Genomic DNA, 17,944 nt, shown 5'->3' on the forward strand with positions numbered 1-17,944 from the left:
CCAAAACAGGCAGTGAACATGTGGTGAACCACGCTGCTGGAATTCAACCCTATAGAAGTAATCCTTAATTTTCCCAATAGGGTTAGACGGAGACATCAAAACCTCTTTCAGAAAACAATGCCACCTAAAATCAAACATCCTCGCCGCAGTAACCGGATTACGCCTCAAAAGCTCACACCTATCTGCCCACTCCAGCTCTTCGGCCGTCTCCGTCCTACCTTCCTGCTTCAAAATACTACTCAAAAGATTCTTCCACCGCATGTCGGCAGAAGAAAACGAACAAAACCACGTCGGGATACCCAGCTGACGGACACAAGCTAACAAATCACGCTGCACGCCCTGCCAAAATGATGGGGTACCTCTAATAGGTTTAAGGAAACGATACCCATCGTCAAAATGTAACAACTGCTTCAACTGTTCCTCATCGTTCAATACACTAGTGCTAATCTTTCTAAATTGCCCTCCTTTCCCCTTCCGCAATGCTATGGAGACATTTGACACTACTTGCTGAACCTCAGACATATACTGAGCAAAAAATATGTAATCTAAATTTTGTGCAAACCTACCATCAGCATGTAAAATACGATTATTAAAATAACGGCACAAAGTTAGGCGGTCAGGTCTGCCGTCGTGGTATGTCGCAGATCCTGTCGGAAACAACACCGGGAAACATTTTGCTTCATTTGAATGATCAGACAACAACTTGACAGGACTGTTTCCCTCTGCTGGAGCCAAATTTAATATGTTATCTAAATATTGATCAAGTGCTTCTTGACCAATGTCAACAGGCATAAGACAAGTGTCTTGAAACATACAATGCTGTTGTCTGTCATGCAGAAGCTCATCTTCCTCGGCATTGTTTCCATTACCATGTACTGCTATGTCATCTACTGCCACACTCTCTTGTTGTCTACAAAAGTCATTTATCCACACTTCATTGAATTCTATATCCTTATAATGTGCATTATTCCGTTTAAGATACTGCAAAGCCTGCTTGATGCGCATACTATCAACATACTGGTACTCATAATGCCCTTTGTATGTGAGCTTTCGCTTCAATTTAACGGGTAACAAAGACCCAGCCATGTCAGAACGTGGTAGCAAATTGCTCGTCTGCACAATATTAGCAGGAACACACGTCACAGGCCCATGGACGCCATTTTGCCCACCTTTAGGCAATGCTAGTATCTTCATAAACGGAATATGCAGTGCGATTAAATGTTGCTCTAAATTATTCAGGCATGCCAATTCTGGGGGAATGTGACACGTCTCCAAATTATTTAGAGCACACTCTGGTGGCATTTGACCTGTAGTAATTTTATGGTGACAGCTAGAACAAATCCACAACTTTGCCCTAGCTGTATCTAACCACTGACAAGGCAACACACAATCTGCACTACATTTATGCAAATATGCTTCACTAATACATTTTCCTGCAATTTCAGTTATTTTTTCACTTTTACTATAATCCTTGATGCTACAAGGTGAAACTTGATTCCTAAACAACTTTCTAAAACACACACAGCAGACGAAATCCGGGCCATCATTTACTTTAGCCAAAAACTGCTGCATAACTAAATCAAAATCATTCAATGTTGCTTTTATATGTTGCCTTCTCAATTTATTATCTGCAACTACACGCTGCCTATGCTGAGGATTTCCGTGATATTTATTTATACTATTGGATTTTACATTCTGCCTATGAGACTTATTATCACGATATTTTGATGTACTCATTACCTTTACTGTGTCCCTGTGAGACTTATTATTATGATATTTTGTTTTACTCATTTCCTTTTTTGTGTCCCTGTGAGACTTATTTTTATGATATTTACTTTTACTAATTTCCTTTTTTGTGTCCCTATGAGTCTTATTTTTACGATATTTAGTTTTACTAATTTCTCTCAATTTTACCTTGTACCAATTTTTGCAATGATATTTAATTTTCATCCTTTCTATAAATTTTTGCCTGTTTTCCTGATATTTTAATCTTTTTTGTAATTTATTTTTATTTACCAAATGCTTAGACCTACTTATGGATTGGGCTTTTACCGATTTTACATTTTGTTCAATAATGTCTACTTTAGCTTCTAAAATTGAGGATGCGACCGAAGTTAAATTGTCTGCACAAACCCTATGTTTTCTGAGATTGTAACTAGACCCACCCCCTTTGCAATACCCATAGCAACACTGCATGTTTGGCTTCTGAACACAAACCACATTCTCATAATGATTACCGTTACAATTTTCTAAGTAAATTCCCTGATCTGACAACAACTCCAACTTACAACTATATTCAAGCCAGCGACCACCACAGTAAGTAAAAATACTAACTCCCAACATATCTGCTGCTGCTTGAATCTCCACTTCAGTGGCCCAACTACCAACATACGCCATTTTTGAAACTGTGAGATATTCCTCCATCGAACTATACTCACTTCTCAAAACACCACCATTAGCTTTCAAATGCCTAACTACAGCTAGTCTAATTTTCCTATGATTCTTTTGTGTACCACACACAGACTGACTAACTGCTCTAAAGAAACAATTACCATCCCCGACTATTTTCCCATTATTACAAGGAGCACCCAATGGACCAACTTGTGTAGAAACTAGATCTGCCTCCTCTGAGTCAACATTTAACTGATTGCACAGAGTTTCTACAACTTCCCCAGAAAGCGGCTTAAATTGGAGGCCTTTACTCAAAACATCACCTACAAAAACAACATCCGAATCATCATCACCCTTCCTAAACTTCTTTGATGAACACCCACTCGGTGAAGCTTTACGCTTTACACTCGAGCTAACCGTTGGTTCTACTTTTAAACTGGACCTCTGGAAAACACTAACACTAGCTATCTCAAACGGTTTGGGTGGTTTTAATCCTGTCGCTAACTTGCAGATGTGCTCAAAAACATCATCTAAGCACGTGAAATACAGTACAACACTCTTCCCTTCCCCGTCCACCATCCCATCTGCACTGCGCGCATGCGAATCTACAATAGCAAAACGTCCACCTTGACTAATGACTGCACATGTACTACCACCTAATGTAAGAAAACACGTCTGATACTTTACCAACATCTTTAACAAACCAGATCTGAGACTGATGACAAAACCACAATCAATCAGCTCACCTGCCACCACATCAACATGGCCACAAACATGTTCCCCATATTCAAAGTCGAAAGCGTGTCCATCGATAACAGAGTGTAGGGGCAAATCAGGAACACTAAGCAGTGGCGAATCATCGCTGGTGACATTGCTGTCCCTCAACCGATTGTAAAGTTGATCCCCCAAAAAAACCACCTTGTCGAGATTGTCTGTCTGCCACGAAAACACGCCATCAATGGAGTGTTTTGCTATGGCTACCAAACTGATAGCCATACACTGAACGCCAGCGTGGCGAAACCGACAATCTCCCTGATGGAAAGATCCCCTGACAGAACTCGATTTACTCGGTGAACTGCCACCCTCAACTACGGTTGAGACATCAACATCTACGAGCAATGTCGCACTGTCAATGTCTGAATCTACCCCCACAGACAGGCTGCTAATGGCATACCACTCTGCACCCAAAGACTTCTTAAGACTTTGAATATGCAACATCAGGTCGGCCAGGCACGTGTTAAAAACCGCTACAGACCTACCAATACCACATGGAACACCAGATACGTCACAACTACTACAATCAACTACAACAAAGTAACCATTGTGCTCAATGACAACACTCACCGCACCGTGCAGGTTCAAGAGACACAATCCATCAGTCAACAAAGGTTCCTGTAGCTTTTCGAAGAACACAGAGTCGTCTGAGCCGAAACCTCTGTAGACTGATGGACCAATGGCTACTTTCCACTTTCTGCCAAAAACACTGTGCTGTTTCAAGAACTCGCACAGATCACTATCAAAGCCACTATCCCTACTTGATGTACCTACAGAACTAGCCAACTTCTCACCTTCTAAACAAACACTATCGACATCTCGCGCACCCCATGTACAAACAGGGGCAATGACATGTTTAAGTGCGGCGACAACACTGCACGCAATTGACACGTCAGTCGTTGTCGCCGACACTTTCCCACTACCACCACCTCTAACTACACTACCAGACACAACAGCCTGTGGCTTTCGCTCGTCACACCTGCAAGAGGGAGGGTTAGCGTCAACCTTACTTTGGATGAATCTTCTGCTGACCTCCTCCCCCTCCGGCACCGTCACAGCACTCGGAGTCGCGTCCCCCTAAAAATAATTAAGAAAATACATTAACAAAAGTGTCATTATCGCATTTGAGAGAACTTGCTAATCATATACAATAATTTGGAACAATTTGTTTGATCTGATTTAGAATATAGTGTACCAACCTCCTCCGCAGCAGTGGTAGGCGATGGCTCCTCCCACACGGCCGCAGCCACAGCACTAGCAGTCGAATCCCCCTAAAGAAATTAAGAAAATACATGAACAAAAGTGTCATTATTGCATTTGAGAGAACTTGCTAGTCATAGCAATAATTTGCTATGTGTATTACACAATATGTACATGTACATAGAATTAAACTGATTAAGGATAAAGCGTACTAACCTCCTCCTCTGCAACCACGTCCACAACGATGCCACGTGTCAGCCTGGGAGACACCCCAACGCTGGGTGCCACCTTGACCTGTTTACACAAAACAAAACCATGTATTTTATTAATTGTTTTCAATACTTGCCAAAGTACTAAACAAGTAAAGCAAAGAAACTATTGCATTATCGGTGCCTACCATTTGTACTGCGCAATTCAGTGATTACATTAATGAAATAAACACAAACCTGGCACAATGCAGGTCTCCTCTTGCAGGCCACACGTTTCGGACGTCGCTCCACCACACACCGTGTCTGATTAAAGAAAATCAAACACACTTTTAGAACATATAAAAGGAGTGTTTTAAGGGAGACAATACAGTTTTAAAAGACCTCAATCAAAACGTCACATTTTCAACTTACCTTTGTGTGTTGTGGAACGGCTGGGCAGTCAGGGCTCGAAAGATGAGCTGGAACCACGGCGTCCATCGCAGCCAACATGGCGGTGCTGAAGTGGACAGGATTGAGTGGGATGAAACAATCCTTCAGCACGATGGCACGTCCGTCCTCCTGTGAAATAAACACAGAAACAGAATATTAGTCACAATTGCTATTGAGTAAATCAATGTGCACAGATATACAATCGATATACATATGTTAACAATTAACGTTACAATATATACTACAAACCTGATGCCGAACCACACGTCTCTTTGAGGGCCTGAAGAGCTGATCCGCAGATTGGATCCTCTGCAATGACAAATAACAATTATTTGATTAAAATGAATGCATGGTGAACATTTTTGAATTTCAACCATCAACTATTTTGCAAATATGAGTGGGAAGTACTGTATGCCAATATTACCTTCTTGCCGTTCACCACTTCCATCCAGACATCGCAGGGGGGAGAAGAGGGAGAATCCCTCACAATCACCCTTGGAGGGGTGATTGGACCCGGCGATGCTGGTCGCGCCTGTGCCGGTGCTGGCACAGGCACGGGAACATCCGGCGCCTTTGGTGCTGGCGCCGGCACTGGCACGTCCAGTTGCGTGTAGGCAGCATGCCACAGCAACTCGGCAAAAATGCCCATGCCAGCCTCGTCGCTCAAGTGAACCTGAAAAGGATAGAATAATACACTCACTAACAATAACATCAACTTTCAATAAATAATACTATCAATTCAACTACAAATGAGTGTAAATCATCAACCTTCTTTGCACACAGTATATGCTACTTACACTATCCCTGACCCAGAGATTCAGGTCGCTGAAGGGGAAGTGTTCGAACGTCGAGTAGTACGCCATACCTAAGAAATGATAAATATATATAAATCATTCATATACTTCATATATCGACAAATAAAGTAAGCATGTAACATAAACATCTGTTTGAAACATACCCATGGACTTGGCCACAGAACGAAACTCCCGGCTCATGTGCTCCTGCAGCTCTGGAGCGACACTCAGGCGTGGAACGAAATCCACGACAAAAACCTTGAAAGACAATGACATTCCATTTAAACACATGTACGCTGTACTGCAACACGTCATTAACGCATTTTAAGAACTGAACAAAATACACACAATCAACTAAATTACTTACATTCTGCCAACGCTGACTTGCACTAATCAAGAGCTTCCCAAACTCTTGACCAGCCAATTCATGAGTAGTGCTGGTGGTCAGGTTGTTACCGGGGGCCAGGATGCAGACTGCATCAGGTGTCCGGGGTAGCGTAGCGTGGACCAGCTCCGTCCTAAGATGAGACGCGCTGGCCCCAGGGGTCGTCATGATCCCAAAGGAAAGCCTTCCCTTGGAAATCCCGACCGTTCCATCGGCAAAGGGGCGCAGATGGGAATCCCCTATGATAAGAACAAACTGAAAGATAGAAAAACCTATTTAGAAATCATGTTTTTCAATTTAAAAAAAAAAATTAAAAAAATTAAAAATTATAAAAAAAAAAAAAAAATTATTAACACATTCTTAAACAATCAATCACCTTCTTATCAGCCGAATGCGCAGGAACGAAGAGCTTGTGTGTCTTGCCTGACACAGACACCGGGTACTGGGTCACACGACGGCGTGTCCCTGTACCACGGCCTATTCACAGAAAGAAGTATATTAGTATTTATAAAACGGATGGCTTAAATCAAGCAATCTGATTGGTTCCCAACTGTTGTATATTGAGCATATACACACAGCTATGACGCCCGTTTGGTTCACAGAGTTCAGTATCACTCCGCGCCTAACTTGAACTGTTGTTTATTTATATATAAAAGCAATAGAATAGTTCACTGAAGCCTAAAAACATGTTGATTGCTGGAGAGGGTCGAAATGTTGTAAAGCAATAGGCACACGGTGAGTGAACTGCTCGATAGTATTGAGTATTTGGTGTAAAATACACATACTGTACCCCTGAAATCTCCAATAAAGACGTTATAATACAGTATCAAAATAGGCTCCCAGTATTCTTACGGTGTACATGGAGTGAGTAGTGGTGTAAAATAACATGTTTCTGTAGTGGGAGCATCGCTTGATAGAGGCAGTCGGTCAACAGATTAAATACGCTACCAAACACATAAGGTAGCACTTTTTGATAGGGTAGCATGATTCTATAGATTCTGATACTGTATTATAACGTCTTTATTGGAGAGTTAAGGGGTACAGTATGTATATTTTACACCAATACTACACCGCGGATCAATAGCGTCGTCATGCGCATGCGCAGAACCACTAGGTAGCAAAATCACCAGAGTGAAGGGGGTCGCCGTCCCTCCGCTGCGCGGCGGGATGGACAACGCCCCTTAACTGTGGTATAATGACCGTATACCACAGCCTGGCGTGATCTATTGCTTAAATATAGTATATACTAGATTAGTAATAATATTACTCATCTAGATTACACAAATATTGACCTCATTTACAATTTCAAAAGCTTCACTGTGCACATAGAACTTGATGACAATGGAAAAAACCCAACTCCCTACTTACGTGCAACAAACTCGGGACGGTCAAACGACAGTTCCACGTCGACGGGACGTAGGGCTGCCTCTCTCCTCTTGGCCGCCTGAGAGAGACGGTACGACTTGCCGCGAGGCATCTAAAGACATATAAACAGAATATGCGATAATACGATTAGAAAAAGCGAATGAAACCTGTAATGAAACATACTTGCATCTTAACTACCACACGTTTAAATGGAATGATAAATGAAGTATGAGAAATAAACTCACCGTCGTTCCAAGGAGGATCAAGCGTCCAAGTAAATCGATAGATAGATCGACGGATAGATAGATAGAGAATAGATAGATAGATAGATAGAATAGATGGATAGAATAGATAGATAGAATAGATAGATAGAATACTACTAGTAGTACTAATAGTAGTGATAGTATACCTGAAAAGGTATTAAACTATCAAGCACACTCTCTCGATTGAAATATCTCTGTGTAGAAATATTTCGCACAATCGCTCTAAACCTTGCAATAAAACACAGCTCCGAAGCTCTGAGTCTCAAAGAAGGCGACAACTGCCGTTCGGACAATCCTTTTATAGCCTACCTGGCGTCACACACATTTGAATCACAACAGCCAATCGCAGCACAACATCAGCCAATCACGACACAGGGATTCAAATAAGCCAATCACAAAACTGTCAACAAGCTCTTGATTTCGCGCTGTCCACCATCTTGTGTATGCTGCTCCGCGACTCGTAGTACTTCCGCTCTGAGACGGTGGCCGCATTTGTAGTCAGGATGGTTTATATCGTTAATCTTAGTATTGTTTAGCATCTAATTTTGGTTTTTGGTCTGTCTGTTTTATAATGGTGTCTTGTTAGCCCTTGTGGGCTGGGCATGCTGATGCATGACACAATAATAATAAAAAATACTAAACTAAACTAGCGTCAGTGGAACATAATACGTCAATGCCACCTCCATCTTGGGGCGGCCTAACCACCCACCTGAATGAATGAATGTCGGTCTTCTGTCCCATCGACGTCTATCTATGATATCTAGTCAGTATACATATATGAGCCAATGCGACGTCTACTCTTTAGAATGTCTATGATAGCTGTTTAGCAAATCACACACTATAAATATGATAGAGAAGCAGAAACAGGGCGAGTAAAATCAGCTATTTTAATATGTTGAAGAAACAATTAACATATGATTAGGCTATATATAAATACACACATAGCCTACATAATATATATATTCTGGCAACTCCGATAGTCGGCGGGGGGGTTCTCAAATCACACGCACAAACAGGGTTGCAGTGCAACCGTTTTTATTTCATGCAACTCACAAAAAAAGGAGAATCATAAAGCAACACAGGTTATTCCCCAGCGGGCCAAACAACAAGGGAAAGCGTCTCCGAATCGGGTCCGTCCGGGAGGGTGGCGTGGCTCTCGCTCCCGGCTTCCCCCCGCTCAGCGCTGTGGGAGAAAAGTTCCAGCGTCAGTGCGCTATGTGGATATCGGTGCCTTACCCCGACTGTCTTCCACTCGACTTACTCCTCGTCTCCAACGTGCCCGGTCCTTAAAACCCCTCTGCCGTCTTGCTCCCCCAGGTGATCCCAATGTCCCCGATTGCCCTGGTTTGCTGGATGAGCCCTCCAGCGCGCCGCGGTAAATGGCACGTAGCCTATCTCCCGCGGACGGAGCCGCTCGGGGTGCTGGCGCTGTTCGTCCACGCCAGACAGCGCGGGGTTGCCACAATATATATATATATATATATATTATATATAATATAAATATAACTTGTGAAACACACACACAAGCAAGTCCGGTTGTCACACTGAGTCCGACAGCTCAAGTGTACTGACTCACGTGTTGCTTGTTGCTGTCGTGCGGTGAACGGGGGGCGTTCAAAGACCGTCGGAAAGTTGAATTAGTAAACAATAGCCGTACCGACACTTTCGGGTGGCAGAACGCGAGTGGCTACCACTGACCTGAAGCCAACCAGCCGGCTGTAAACATACACATAGTCAAAAAACGAAGAACATAGTGTGACGTCATGGTGAATCGTCGACTCACCTGTTGCTCTGTTGTCGTGCGGTAAACGGGGGACGTTCAAGGACCGTCGGAAAGTTGAATTGTTTTCAAACAGCCTAGTAACGCCACTGATACACAATACATACACACAATACACAGCTGCACAGTGCTCCGACATCTTGTTAGGGACTGAGGCAAAACTGGAATTACATCAATTCGCGAAAATTTTTAAAAATGCGCTTCTTTAAAAGTGTGCTTCTTTAAAACTGCAATTCTTTAAAGCTGTGCTTCATTAAAACTGCGCGCAGTGATGAACGGGACCTCGTACTCCGACATCTTGTTAGGGACTGAGGCAAAACTGGAATTACATCAATTCGCGAAAATTTTTAAAAATGTGCTTTTTTTAAAAGTGTGCTTCTTTAAAAGTGTGCTTCTTTAAAAATGTGCTTCTTTAAAAGTGTGCTTCTTTAAAAGTGTGCTTGTTTAAAAGTGTGCTTCTTTAAAAGTGTGCTTCTTTAAAACTACAATTCTTTAAAGCTGTGCTTCATTAAAACTGCACGCAGTGATGAACGGGACCTCGTACCGGCTTGCGGCCGCGTCACGTGCCGTCGTAACATGTGCACACTTGTCAGCGCACATGTTACAACGGCACGTGACGCGGCCGCAAGCCGGTGCGAGGTCCCGTTCATCACTGTGCGCAGCCAGAGGCTCAAAATCACTCAGCAAAGACCGTAATAGTTATGAATATGAAATTCACAGGACACGTGTAAACTGGTGCCTTTAGCTCACATACCAAAATTCGTATTTGTCATGTTTGTAGCGGCCCCTACAGGAACTTTAAAAAGCAGCCCCTGCGCCACGTTTCACCAATATGTATGAAAATCGGTGGGCAGGTATAACGTGGCAATACCTACAGAAAAGCCCATGCCCCAAAACCCACCGGAAGTCGGCTAATTGCATTTGTATTTTTCACTTTGGGCGGCAAAGTTCACTTTTGCGCCTTGTATTTCAACAAACTCCTCCTAGGGAATATATCGAATCTGCTTCACAATTAGTCAGTACAGTCAAAAAATGGTGCTCAACCAACGCCGTGTTATTTGTGACTGGCCGTTTAAAATTTGTTGGCTTATTTTCGCTTTTTTCACCTTGTATTTGAACAAACTCCTCCTAGGGAATTTATCGGATCTGCTTCACAATTGGTCAGTACAGTCAAAAAATGGTGCTCAACCAACGCTGTGTTATTTGTGACTGGCCGTTTAGAATTTGGTGGCTTATTTTCGCTTTTTTCACCTTGTATTTAAACAAAATCCTCCTAGGGAATTTATCGGATCTGCTTCACAATTGGTCAGTACAGTCAAAAAATGGTGCTCAACCAACGCTGTGTTATTTGTGACTGTACGTTGAAGGGCGTATCCGTGGCGTGCCGTCAAATTTACCCGTTTTCAATGGAATTTTGTCACTTTTTCACCTTTCACATTTCAACAAACTCCTCCTAGGAAATTTATCTCATATGCTTCTACAGATTACATAAGTTCACAAAAAATTTAAATTACATAAGTTCGCGAAACATTAAAATTAAAACAGCGGGCAGTGATGAACGGGACCGAGCACCGGCTTGCGGCCGCGTCACGTGCCGTTGTAACATGTGCGCTGACAAGTGTGCACATGTTACGACGGCACGTGACGCGGCCGCAAGCCGGTACGAGGTCCCGTTCATCACTGCGTGCAGTTTTAATGAAGCACAGCTTTAAAGAATTGTAGTTTTAAAGAAGCACACTTTTAAAGAAGCACACTTTTAAACAAGCACACTTTTAAAGAAGCACACTTTTAAAGAAGCACATTTTTAAAGAAGCACACTTTTAAAGAAGCACACTTTTAATTAGGGACCGAGCCAAACTTGGCAAGGACCCTATTGAAACCCTCATGTTTATTAGGGACCGAGCCAAACATGGCAAGGTCCCTATTGAAACCCTCATGTTTATTATTATTCTTCTTCTTATTTTCCCTCATCTTCGACTGCATTTTTCCCCCCCTGAACATATTCTAAAACTAAAATTTTTTTGGTGCAATTGTGGGGACTGGTGAAAAATTTGATATTCTAGCCCTCAAATTCACATTCGCCCCTAGGTGGCGCTATAGCAACTGTTCAAAAGTGCAAACTTTGCACAAGCAGCACGCGTCACCGGTTTGACCTACACTCATGAAACTTTGCACACACATGAAAATCCTCATGATGAACAAAAAAGTCTCTTGAACTGAACACTTCCGGTAGCCATATTTTCCGCCATTTTGAATTTAGTTAAAAACAGTAAATTCCCCAAGGATCCCAGGTTTTTCGACTTTGACCAAAATCCTTTGGCACATATCATGTATGGCCCATTATCTTCAATCTGACTTAAGGATTAGTCTGTACAATAAAGTTTAGAGCACCAATGAGTTCTAAAAGGGGTGTGGTTGAAACCTCGAAAATAGTTAATTGCTCATATCAACGTCAAGTTGGACGCCTATGATGTTGGCCCCAATACAAAAGTTGTTCAGAATCAAATTCTGAACAAGATAAAGTCAACATATTTTCAAATGGGGCGTGGCATCGAAATGGGCGTGGCCTGACACTAAAATCGCCACAGTTCATAGACGCAATGTTTGATTTCAGCAGGACCGACTTAGTGGCCGTTAGGTACCAAAGTTCTAACTGCTCACCAAAAATTTAGTCGATTTAAAAAACAACATGGCCGCCAGAGCCTCAAAATCACTGTGCGGAGACCGTAATAGTTATGAATATGAAATTCACAGCACACGTGTAAACTGGTGCCGATAGCTCACATACCAAAATTCGTGTTTCTATTTTTTGTAGCGCCCCCTACAGGAACTTTAAAAAGCAGCCCCTGCGCCACGTTTCACCAATATGTATGAAACTCAGTATTCACGTACAATGTGCCCATACCTACAGAAAAGCCTCTTGGACCCATGCCCCAAACCCCACAGGAAGTCGGCTATTTGCATTTCTAATTTTCACTTTTGGCGGCCATTTTGAATTTTTTTCACTTTTTTGCCTTGTATTTGAATGAACTCCTCCTAGGGAATTTATCGGATCTGCTTCAAAATTGGTCAGTACAGTCATGAAGTGGTGCTAAACCAAAATCGTGCTATTTGTGACTGTACGTTGAAGGGCGTGTCCGTGGCATGCCGTCAAAGTTGGCCATTTTTGAATTCCGTCGCCTTGTATTTGAATGAACTCCTCCTAGGGAATTTATCGGATTTGCTTCAAAATTGGTCAGTACAGTCATGAAGTGGTGCTAAACCAAAATCGTGCTATTTGTGACTGTACGTTGAAGGGCGTGTCCGTGGCATGCTGTCAAAGTTGGCCATTTTTGAATTCCGTCGCGTTGTATTTGAACTAACTCCTCCTAGGGAATTTATCGGATCTGCTTCAAATTTGGTCAGTACAGTCATGAAGTGGTGCTGAACCAAAATCGTGCTATTTGGGACTGTACGTTGAAGGGCGTGTCCGTGGCATGATGTCAAATTTGGCCATTTTGAATGGAATTTCACTTTTTCGCATTGTATTTGAACGAACTCCTCCTAGGGAATTTATCGCATCTGCTTCACAATTGGTCAGTACAGTCATGAAGTGGTGCTGAACCAAAATCGTGCTATTTGTGACTGTACGTTGAAGGGCGTGTCCGTGGCGTGCCGTCAAAGTTGGCCATTTTTGAAATCCGTCGCCTTGTATTAAACTAACTCCTCCTAGGGAATTTATCGGATCTGCTTCAAAATTGGTCAGTACAGTCATGAAGTGGTGCTGAAACAAAATCGTGCTATTTGTGACTGTACATTGAAGGGCATGGCCGTGGCGTGCTGTTAAAGTTGGCCATTTTGAATGGAATACTTTCACTTTTTCGCCTTGTATTTCAACTAACTCCTCCTAGGGAATTTATCGGATCATTGATGTAGGGTTAATAATGTTAGTTAAAGTTGTTACAACATGTAATTCAGTTAAATGTGGTCTTACATGTTAATGTCAAAACAATCAGTAGGACACCACAGGGCACCTCTGCTTCTACAGATTACATAAATTTGCGAATTTTTTTTAAAACTGCGCTTTTTTAAAACTGCGCGCAGTGATGAACGGGACCTCGTGCCGGCTTGCGGCTGCGTCACGTGCGGTCCTAACATGTGCACATCTTGCCAGCACACATGTTACGACGGCACGTGACGCGGCCGCAAGCCGGCGCGATTTTTTTTTAAAACTGCGCGCAGTGATGAACGGGACCTCGTAGTGGCGGCTGCAAGCCGGCGCGAGGTCCCGTTCATCACTGCGCGCAGTTTTAATTAGGGACCGAGCAGAACCTGCAAGGTCCCTATTGTTTTTGATCCGATTATTATTAGGGACCGAGCAGAACCTGCAAGGTCCCTATTGTTTTTGATCCGATTATTATTATTATTATTCTTTTCCTTCGTCTTCGACTGCATTTTTCCCCCCCTGAACATATACAAAAACTCCATTTTACTTGGTTCATTTGTGGGGACTGCTGTAAATTAGATATTCTATGCGTCAAATTCACATTCGCCCCAAGGTGGCGCTATACCAACTGTTCAAAAGTGAAAACTTCGCACTAGCAGCACGCGTCACTGGTTTGACCTACACTCATGAAATTTTGCACACACATGCAAATCCTCATGATGAACAAAAAAGTCTCTTGAACTGAAAATTTCCGGGTTGCCAGATCTTCCGCCATTTTGAATTATGTTAAAAACAGCAAATTCCCCAAGGATCCCAGGTTTTTCGACATTGACAAAAATCCTTTGGCACATATTATCTATGTCCCATTATCTTCAATCTGACATAAGGAGTAGTCTGTACAATAAAGTTTAAAGCTCCCATGAGCCTTTGAGTTCTAAAATGGGTGTGGTTAAAAATTGCTCAAAAGTTAATTGCTCATATCAACACCAACTTTCACTCCTATGATGTTGACCCAGATACAAAAGTTGTTCAGAATCAAATTCTGAACAAGATAGAGTAAAAAAAATAAATTATGGGGCGTGGCTTCAAAATGGGCGTGGCCTGACACTAAAATCGCCACAGTTCATAGACGCAATGTTTGATTTGAGCGGGACCAACTCAGTGGCCTTTGGGGACCTAAGTTCTAACTGCTGAAATCAAATGACGTTGATTGGAAAAACAACATGGCCGCCAGAGGAGGGTAAATCACACTGCGGAGACCGTAATAGTTATGAATATGAAATTCACAGGACACGTGTAGACTGGTGCCTGTAGCTCACATACCAAAATTCGTGTTTGTCATGTTTGTAGCGCCCCCTACAGGATCTTTAAAAAGCAGCCCCTGCGCCACGTTTCACCAATATGTATGAAACTCGGTAGGCACGTACAACATGCCAATACCTACAGAAAAGCCTCTTGGACCCATGCCCCAAAACCCACCGGAAGTCGGCTGTTTTCTTTTTTAATTTGCACTTTTACCGGCAAATTTCACTTTTTTACCGGCAAATTTCACTTTTTCGCCTTGTATTTGAACGAACTCCTCCTAGGGAATTTATCGGACCTGCTTCACAATTGGTCAGTACAGTCATGAAATGGAGCTGAACCAACGCCGTGTTATTTGTGACTCTATGTTGAAGGGCGTGTCCGTGGCGTGCCGTCAAAGTTGGCCATTTTGAATGGAATTTTTTCACTTTTTCGCCTTGTATTTCAACAAACTCCTCCTAGGGAATGTATCTCATCTGCTTCTACAGATTATATGAATTCGCTAAAAATTAAAATTAAAACTGCGCGCAGTGATGAACGGGACCTCGTGGCAGCGCACATGTTACGAGGTCCCGTTCATCACTGCGCGCAGTTTTAAAAAAGCGCACATGTTACGAGGTCCCGTTCATCACTGCGCGCAGTTTTAAAAAAGAGCACATGTTACGAGGTCCCGTTCATCACTGCGCGCAGTTTTAAAAAAGCGCACATGTTACGAGGTCCCGTTCATCACTGCGCGCAGTTTTAATTATTATTATTATTCTTTTCCTTCGTCTTCGACTGCATTTTTCCCCCCCTGAACATATACAAAAACTCCATTTTACTTGGTGCATTTGTGGGGACTGCTGTAAATTAGATATTCTATGCGTCAAATTCACATTCGCCCCAAGGTGGCGCTATACCAACTGTTCAAAAGTGAAAACTTCGCACTAGCAGCACGTGTCACTGGTTTGACCTACACTCATGAAACTTTGCACAGACATGCAAATCCTCATGATGAACAAAAAAGTCTCTTGAACTGAAAATTTCCGGGTTGCCAGATCTTCCGCCATTTTGAATTATGTTAAAAACAGCAAATTCCCCAAGGATCCCAGGTTTTTCGACATTGACAAAAATCCTTTGGCACATATTATCTATGGCCCATTATCTTCAATCTGACATAAGGATTAGTCTGTACAATAAAGTTTAAAGCTCCCATGAGCCTTTGAGTTCTAAAATGGGTGTGGTTAAAAATTACTCAAAAGTTAATTGCTCATATCAACATCAACTTTCACTCCTATGATGTTGACCCAGATACAAAAGTTGTTCAGAATCAAATTCTGAACAAGATAGAGTAAAAAATAATAATTATGGGGCGTGGCTTCAAAATGGGCGTGGCCTGACACTAAAATCGCCACAGTTCATAGACGCAATGTTTGATTTGAGCGGGACCAACTCAGTGGCCTTTGGGGACCTAAGTTCTAACTGCTGAAATCAAATGACGTTGATTGGAAAAACAACATGGCCGCCAGAGGAGGGTAAATCACACTGCGGAGACCGTAATAGTTATGAATATGAAATTCACAGGACACGTGTAGACTGGTGCCTGTAGCTCACATACCAAAATTCGTGTTTGTCATGTTTGTAGCGCCCCCTACAGGATCTTTAAAAAGCAGCCCCTGCGCCACGTTTCACCAATATGTATGAAACTCGGTAGGCACGTACAACATGCCAATACCTACAGAAAAGCCTCTTGGACCCATGCCCCAAAACCCACCGGAAGTCGGCTGTTTTCTTTTTTAATTTGCACTTTTACCGGCAAATTTCACTTTTTTACCGGCAAATTTCACTTTTTCGCCTTGTATTTGAACGAACTCCTCCTAGGGAATTTATCGGACCTGCTTCACAATTGGTCAGTACAGTCATGAAATGGAGCTGAACCAACGCCGTGTTATTTGTGACTCTACGTTGAAGGGCGTGTCCGTGGCGTGCCGTCAAAGTTGGCCATTTTGAATGGAATTTTTTCACTTTTTCGCCTTGTATTTCAACAAACTCCTCCTAGGGAATGTATCTCATCTGCTTCTACAGATTATATGAATTCGCTAAAAATTAAAATTAAAACTGCGCGCAGTGATGAACGGGACCTCGTGGCAGCGCACATGTTACGAGGTCCCGTTCATCACTGCGCGCAGTTTTAAAAAAGCGCACATGTTACGAGGTCCCGTTCATCACTGCGCGCAGTTTTAAAAAAGCGCACATGTTACGAGGTCCCGTTCATCACTGCGCGCAGTTTTAAAAAAGCGCACATGTTACGAGGTCCCGTTCATCACTGCGCGCAGTTTTAATTAGGGACCGAGCCAAACATGGCAAGGTCCCTATTGAAACCCTCGTGTTTATTATTATTATTATTATTATTTTTAGCCACTTCGACTGCATTTTTCCCCCCCTGCACATATTCTAAAACTCAAAATTTTTTGGTGCAATTGTGGGGACTGGTGAAAAATTTGATATTCTAGCCCTCAAATTCACATTCGCCCCTAGGTGGCGCTATAGCAACTGTTCAAAAGTGCAAACTTTGCACAAGCATATCTCGCCACCGGTTTGACCTACCCTCATGAAACTTTGCACACACATGCATATCCTCATGATGAACAAAAAAGTCTCTTGAACTGAACACTTCCGGTAGCCATATTTTCCGCCATTTTGAATTCAGTTAAAAACAGTAAATTCCCCAAGAATCCCAGGTTTTTCGACTTTGACCAAAATCCTTTGGAAAATATCATATATGGCCCATTATCTTCAATCTCACTTAAGGATTAGTCTGTACAATAAAGTTTAGAGCACCAATGAGTTCTAAAAGGGGTGTGGTTGAAACCTCGAAAATAGTTAATTGCTCATATCAACGTCAAGTTGGACGCCTATGATGTTGGCCCCAATACAAAAGTTGTTCAGAATCAAATTCTGAACAAGATAAAGTCAACATATTTTCAAATGGGGCGTGGCTTCGAAGTGGGCGTGGCCCGTTACTAAAATAGCCACAGTTCATAGACGCAATGTTTGATTTGAGCGGGACCAACTCAGTGGTCGTTAGGTACCAAAGTTCTAACTGCTCAATTAAAATTGAGTCGATTGAAAAAACAACATGGCCGCC

The 17,944-nt window shown here is 42.5% G+C and overlaps 1 protein-coding gene across 1 annotated transcript; it reads right to left on the bottom strand.

Annotated features, from left to right (window-relative positions):
- Window positions 1-4,171: 4,171 nt before the first annotated feature.
- Window positions 4,172-7,884, bottom strand: LOC311342384 (uncharacterized protein; the record flags this gene model as incomplete). Its single annotated transcript, XM_084467225.1, has 13 exons — window positions 7,793-7,884; window positions 7,551-7,659; window positions 6,559-6,659; window positions 6,165-6,437; window positions 5,962-6,055; window positions 5,801-5,868; window positions 5,428-5,676; window positions 5,253-5,312; window positions 4,986-5,132; window positions 4,812-4,877; window positions 4,582-4,659; window positions 4,361-4,436; window positions 4,172-4,242 (listed from the first exon to the last, which is right to left on the bottom strand). Exons 2-13 carry the CDS (start codon window positions 7,657-7,659, stop codon window positions 4,172-4,174), a joined length of 1,392 nt encoding a protein of 463 aa, XP_084323351.1. The 5' UTR covers window positions 7,793-7,884.
- Window positions 7,885-17,944: the final 10,060 nt, after the last annotated feature.

This window comes from Micromesistius poutassou (assembly GCF_964030765.1).
Source record: "Micromesistius poutassou genome assembly, chromosome: 4".
Classification (NCBI taxonomy): domain Eukaryota; kingdom Metazoa; phylum Chordata; class Actinopteri; order Gadiformes; family Gadidae; genus Micromesistius; species Micromesistius poutassou.